The 6,527-nt window shown below is 48.2% G+C and overlaps 1 protein-coding gene across 9 annotated transcripts in view; it reads right to left on the bottom strand.

The window, feature by feature from the left end:
• Positions 1-494: 494 nt before the first annotated feature.
• nav2a (neuron navigator 2a) overlaps positions 495-6,527 on the bottom strand; it is a 140,314-nt gene continuing 134,281 nt past the window's right edge. For all 9 annotated transcript variants that reach the window (XM_053864278.1, XM_053864275.1, XM_053864277.1 and 6 more), the window contains 13 exons: positions 5,920-6,095; positions 5,693-5,846; positions 5,440-5,620; positions 5,232-5,332; positions 5,055-5,150; positions 4,749-4,926; positions 3,795-4,030; positions 3,581-3,732; positions 3,322-3,393; positions 3,046-3,242; positions 2,838-2,956; positions 2,566-2,766; positions 495-2,491 (listed from right to left, as the gene is read on the bottom strand). In XM_053864278.1, coding sequence (XP_053720253.1) covers positions 2,366-2,491; positions 2,566-2,766; positions 2,838-2,956; positions 3,046-3,242; positions 3,322-3,393; positions 3,581-3,732; positions 3,795-4,030; positions 4,749-4,926; positions 5,055-5,150; positions 5,232-5,332; positions 5,440-5,620; positions 5,693-5,846; positions 5,920-6,095 — 1,989 coding nt within the window. In that variant the 3' untranslated portion in view covers positions 495-2,365. The remainder of the gene's footprint in view (positions 2,492-2,565; positions 2,767-2,837; positions 2,957-3,045; positions 3,243-3,321; positions 3,394-3,580; positions 3,733-3,794; positions 4,031-4,748; positions 4,927-5,054; positions 5,151-5,231; positions 5,333-5,439; positions 5,621-5,692; positions 5,847-5,919; positions 6,096-6,527) is intronic.

Below are 6,527 nucleotides of genomic sequence, written 5' to 3'. Positions count from 1 at the left end.
TCAGTGCTGAAGGTAAATATATTAAAAAGTGATATTTCACTTTTAACATGGAGTAAGCCTTACATACTTCTAATTGTTTACAACATAATTCCATATGTGTTCATTCATAGTTTTGATGCCTTCAGCGAGAATCTATTATGTAAATAGTTGTGGAAATTAAGAACCTGTTGAATTATATATATATTAATATGATTGCAAACATATGTGCGTGTGTATGTATATTGTTTATGTGGGCCATGACTTGGGAGATGGCGGGTGCCACAACCAGACCCTCTAGGGCTTGAGACAAACTCACATTTTTACTCAAAATGCTACTTTGCTGAGCCAATTTGAGCAATAAAAATCCATGGTGCACGGCGGATACATTGTGGTGAAGGACAACATTTTGCATCTTTGGATTTTGTCGTGGACTGCACAACCTCAGGTGTTAAGGTGCTGATGAAAGCATTTCCAGTCAGTAACGAAACAATTCACACCAAATTCCATCATAAATAACCATTATTTTTTTTATTGAATCACAATAACTTAAGACGATTACAGTGATATCAGTTTGAATTCTTCGAGCCCTGGACAGAGCAGCGATAGCGAAACTGCATCTACCTGCTCTGATTATAAAGAGACTGTACACAAAATATTCATTTTCAAGTACGGTACCAAATCAGCTAGAAAAATGGCATCAAAATTGCTGAACGATAATTAAGTATTTACAAAAGTTATGTTACATATAAAAATGTACACAGCAAACATTCATCGAGCTCATCGCACGTAATAAACCGACAGGCAGGAATAGAACTCTCTTTGTGCTTAGGACAACAAGGAAGCCTGTGGAGGTCACGCATGGACGAAACCACAGGTCGGACAGGACTCCGGTTCATGCTTTAGGCAGTGCTGGTGACCATTCTGGGGTCAAAAAACACTCTCAGCCTGACGCACACACCTCGATTTAACCTTGCATAGGATCGATGACGAGAAACACTGAGGAGCGATGGAGGCTGTACTGGACACCTGCCTGAATTCAGCTACAAAGTTAGCACTTTCAAGCCACAGAAACCGCTGAACGACATCCTTCAACCACAAGTCATAATCACTATAAACAAAGCAGCAGTCAGTTTCCATCACAAATCTAGTGCGATGAGAGAAGGATGAGGTATAAATAATGATATTTTGTTTTCTCATCCCAGCAGCACCATCTGTCAGACTCTAACCAGCGAGTGGTCCTCGTTTTTACACCAGCTTCACTGAGCCATGCGTCCATACAAAAGCAAAAGTTCTCAATCGTAACTGATGTTTGATATGATGATGTCGCTCTCCTCGCAGGAGAGAGAGAGAGCGAGAGATGCCGAGCCCTCAGAGTTTACAGCCGTGGAACAGCTACGAAGCACAAATCTCCGACATAGAAAAGAGTAAGGCATTGTTAGGATTCAGTCCGGCACCGAGACACTTGTGCTACAACAGCCAGAGTGGGCTGAACGTTCATGTCATGATCATGAAAGGAAAAAAACAAACAGCAGATTTTGAAATCAAGTGGACCGTGTGTTCCATGACCAGTTTCTCTCAGGGATCATGATGCTTTCATAGTTTATGAAATGTTGAAGGGATCACTGTCGACACAAACGTTCCCTTTTGGTCTCACATCTTTACAGCTGAAAGCACTGCAACAAAGCGTGAAGCACAGTCCATAATTAGCCATCAGATTTGAAGTCACTTCAATGTATAAAATGAATCTATTTCAGTCAGCCAGAGTGGCAGGAAGATGACTCCCTCATGGATGAACAGCACTCACACTTATTTAAAACCAAATGAAATGACAGAATCAGCACCAAATGAAGATGTAAACGCCCATGGAATTGTCTCGAGTCACTGTAATATTTCATCATGACCGATGGTCATGACACCTCTTGCTAATACTAACGTATAGAATTGTAGACAGTGTTTTTAACACTTTGTGGTTGACGGAAAAGAAAAGATGAGACCCTGAAAACAGGCAGCTGCTGACAAACAAAACCTTTCCCTTTTAAAAAGTTGAAAACATCGACCAAAAATGACGTAAAAATCAGCCACAGCTTGTCCATGCAGATACAGAGAATATGTCGCCATCAGCAGGCGGCTATTGTTCACTGCAATAGGTCGTGACGATGACGATGATGATGATGATGAAGCCTCTGAACACTGACAGGCTCTGTGCTTTTCTCTCCAAAGGAGCAGCGGGCCACTGCGGTGTAGGAAAACAACAAAAACAACACAGTGTGGGAGCAAGTCTCTCTGTATCATTGGGTAACCAGCACCCAAATGAAGGTGGCTGCATCTTGGCGCGCGAGCTAGGACTCCCTGGTTGGTTCAGTGTTTTAGATCTGCAAAAAAGGAATCACAAGGTGGACTCCAGCGACGAGTCCAGGATGTCGTCCTGGTGACTGTTGCTGTTGGAGTCGCTGTCGTAGCTCTGCGGGCTTGACGACGTCGCCGCCTCTTTCAGTCGCATCAGCATGTTCATCTGAGGGCGCCACGTTAGCGTTAGCTTCACTGAAATGTCGGTCATATTACGTTCCAGTCAAAGCATAACCTCACCAGAGGATCGGCATCACTGTCGCTCTGAGGGGGCTCCTTCCTGATTCCTTCCCTCGGGGCAGAGAACCCATCGAAGCCCACGTCCTCGGGCCGGAGCTGCAGCAGGGGGGGCCATTCGGCTGGAGTGGGTGTGGCTGACCAGGGGAAGGTGTCGATCACCCAGGCAGCGGGGTCCTCCCAGGCAGCCCTGCGGCCATACAGCTGCGCCAAGCAGCAAGTCAGAGGTGGGGTTCAAGGAGCTGGACTTTAACACGGTGGCGTGCGTCTGTTACCTGCAGCCCTTCTCTGACAGCCTCCAGCGTGTACGGGATGATGGAGTAGTTCCACAGGTCAGTGAACCAAACCCTGGATCCCTCCACGTCCATGGGACACGACAGAAAAAGACGCGGTCCTAAAGCCAAAGAGCTCAGCTGTTAGCCATCTCTTCGCGGCGAAGCTCACAAAAGCATCACCATGTGGTCCCAACCCTCGCTCTCTCACCAATAGTGACGTCGGATGAGCTGTGCGTCTCCAGGAAGCGGTTCAGATGGTGCCAAACCCGCGGGATCCAGTCGATGATCTTCACCAGCTCCATGTTGCGAGTTCGACTGCCGATCTCCACCTCGATCAGCTTCCTCCTCAGGTAGCGGCCCAGAAAGCCTTTCACTGGCTCCATGTGGTTGGCGCACAGCACCCACCTGCTCACCACCACATTGGCCAGTAAAGTCAACACGTTTCTCTCTTGATGTCGTATTGAATATGACAGATATCACTCACCTGAAGTTGTGATGAAGCTGCAAGTTGGGTGCAGATGACGTGGCTTGACTCATGGTGCCGATTATGAAGGGACTGAAATCAGAAAAAAAGACTAGTTACAAGCTGGACTCACTTTGAAGAGAAAAGCAAACAACAGAGACAGATAGACTGATCCGCCATGACCACATATACAACGACACCCAGATGTAGCTCACACATTTGTGCATGCATTTATGTCCTTGGTCGTAACGTTTGATTTTTTTTCGTCCGGGCAACTGACCAGCGCTGGTAACTGCAGTTGAAGACGCCGTTGAAGATTTCCCCCAGAGAGCTAACGTGGTGCAGGTTGTCCAGGATGACCACAAGTGGACTCTCCGTCCCTGTAACTCCACTGCACTGGTCAGCCAACCCAGCCAGGTACTGCCTCAGGTCCTGGGCACAGACACATTCCTGTTATTACGGTGCGCAGCTTCGAGGAAGAGGAGACGGCTTACCTTGCTGGACTTGTGGTCCACATTGAAGGTGACAACAGCATTTGGGGTCGGGGCTCGTCCCTCAAGAGCGAGTAAATGCAGAGCCAGCTGATTGGCCAGGTAAGTCTTCCCGGTGCCGCTGGGACCCGAGAGGATGACGCGTCTGTGCTCCCTCAGCAGGGAGATGTAGCGCTGCAGCATCGGTTTTGGGATGAGGGTGTCAAACACCAGGGAGTCCACGCTGCCGCTCCGCACACCTGCACACATGCGCGCGAGTCAGAGGTGGGAAGATACTTTCACACACCATCGTGGAGACTCGAGTTTGGAAGGACCAGCAAGGAATATGAACCTGCTATGAATGACATGTACAAGCCACACATGCAAGGGCTTGAGCTTAAAGAGAGAGCAAAGCAGTAATGCGTTTGGAGTGAGCCATCTAGTGGATAAATTTGGGTGCTGCAGGGACAAGTCAAATGAATGACTGCAAAAAATAATATTGTCAGGGGCCTGTGTTATTTCATAATACCGTGTGTGTATGATCAGCAATATTGGGGCAACAGGGGGCCACTTTCAAAGTGATGGCCAAGGCGGACACCCCAGAGGCCGGAAGCACTGGAAGTTTTGGTTTTTTCACCTTCACTCCTGAAATCTCACCTAGCATCCAGGCGCTGCTCGGGTGCGCTCAGTATCATGAAATTATTTATTTGTCACGAAATAATGTGATACTGAAGCAAAACTATTTTTCTTTGCTGGCAGCTCTGAGTTATAGTATCTCAGAGTTAAAATATCAGTTGGATTGAAGGTAGTTAGAGTTTTTTGTTTATAAATTACTGCTGGTGTTATGATGGTGTGTAGTGGCTCATAACTTGAACAGTCTCTATATTAATGACAACAAGAAAATGAATGCCACGAATCTACACTAAGAATCAAGCCCTGTTCCATGACAAAAGTTGAGATACTCGTACAGTTCTGTACCTTTCAGTTGGATGTTGATGGTGTTGCTGTCTCCGACCAGGTAGCCGCAGGGCAGAAGTTCGGGCGTGTGAGCAGCACTGGGGCTGCTGGGTCGGTGGACTTCCCCGATGTTATAGCCCTCTACGCTGTCAGAGCTCAGGCCCAGTTGACTCACTGCGTCCACGTGTGTGATGTATTCCTGTGAGCCAATGGAATATTCAACACAAAAGGAATGCTCAGGAATGCTCTGAGTTTTTCAAGCTATATGTTTGGGTGCTCAGGCAACCAACTGAGGTGCCTCTGCAAAACACCGTACAATCAACGTACCTTGAAAAGGCGTCTGACTACCCCATCCAGAACGTCCCACTTGGTTTTACCGCTGACACCGATGCAGCCGATCAGGAAGTTACGTGCTCGCCCATCCTGCAGTGATGATCACAAACATCATCAAGTAGAGCTCAGCTAACAGCAGTGTCCAAGGTAACATGTCCCAGAGTGCGTTACCTCTATCCACTGGCTGTCCTGCTCGAGACTGACCACGATCTTCACATGTCGTCCCTCCTTTCTCATCCCTCCTTCTCCCCCCATGTCGTCCAGCAGCATGTCTGAGGAGAACAGAAGGAGTGTACTTATTATTAGCAACTGACTTCATGTATTACAACCCTTTCAACAACCACGCACGTGATGTGTTTTCCTCTTTCCAATCTCTTACCCAGACTGGTGGACTCGCTGGTGGTGAGGTTGAGGCTATGCTGGGACAGACCGGGCCCCGCTGCTTGACCTTGTGTGTGAGGGGGAGGAGAAGAGGAGGCGGAGGCCGGGGATCCGGTCCTGCTGCCCTGATTCTCCAGCTTCAGGCGGTCATTCTCCGCCTTCAGCTTCTCGATCTCCAGCTGCAGGAGAGAAATAAAAACTTATTCCGACTGCCATGTTGGGATCACAGTGTCCCGGCTGCTTCCACACACCTGCATACGGTTCATCGCCTCTCTGAGTTGATCCAGCTGATGTGCAGAGCTGAGCGCCTCCAGGCGGATATCTGTCAGTTTCATCTCCTTCTCACGGAGCTCGCTGCGCAGCTGCATCACTGTCTCCGCCTCAGCGTCCAAACACTCCGAGAGTCTGTGAGGCCAACAAACACGTCAATTTCCCCACTTCATCCCCACTAACCGCACCTATCTACGGCAGTACATACATGGTGCTGGAGTGCGTGTTCCTGAGCAAGAGGCTGGTGGCGCTGGAGGCGCCGTTGTGAGGCAGCTTGGGAGACGACGGCAGGGACGAGTCAGTCATCTCCTCGATATCGGAGTGGGATGAGGCAGATTTTGGGGATTTCTTTTTGCTGAACGCTTGTTTGAAAGAGCTTCGGAGCTGAAAGACATAAAGAAAACAAGCAAAGAAGGTGAGTTGGATGATGGATGTCCTGAGATTTCTGCTGACAGGAAGGAGAGTGGTGCCAGGAGGAGCAGCAAAGTAGATGTGGGAAGCAGGGCAGGTGAAAGGAAGTGGTGAGAAAAGTGACAACTACTTCACTGTTAGTGTGGAGGAGGAAAAAAGTGCTTCATGCAATTCCTAAGAGAATTAATGCGAGTTGAAATCCACCTTGAGATTTTCACAAAAGCCTAAAAAACGAACTGGAAGTGCAACAACAGCAACAAGGTAATATGTGCGTCAGTCAGACACGTCACAGTTCTCTCATCAAAGAGAGAAGGTGCTGACAAAGAAGGTTTAGAAGGAGGGAGTTAGGAAAGCAGGAGGGAAGAGACAGATGTTCGGACCCGAGAAAGGAGTGCAGGGGAGGCG

The sequence above is a fragment of the Synchiropus splendidus genome, chromosome 5, assembly GCF_027744825.2.
Source record: "Synchiropus splendidus isolate RoL2022-P1 chromosome 5, RoL_Sspl_1.0, whole genome shotgun sequence".
In the NCBI taxonomy this organism is placed as follows: domain Eukaryota; kingdom Metazoa; phylum Chordata; class Actinopteri; order Syngnathiformes; family Callionymidae; genus Synchiropus; species Synchiropus splendidus.
This window is presented reverse-complemented; position numbering and strand designations above follow the sequence as displayed.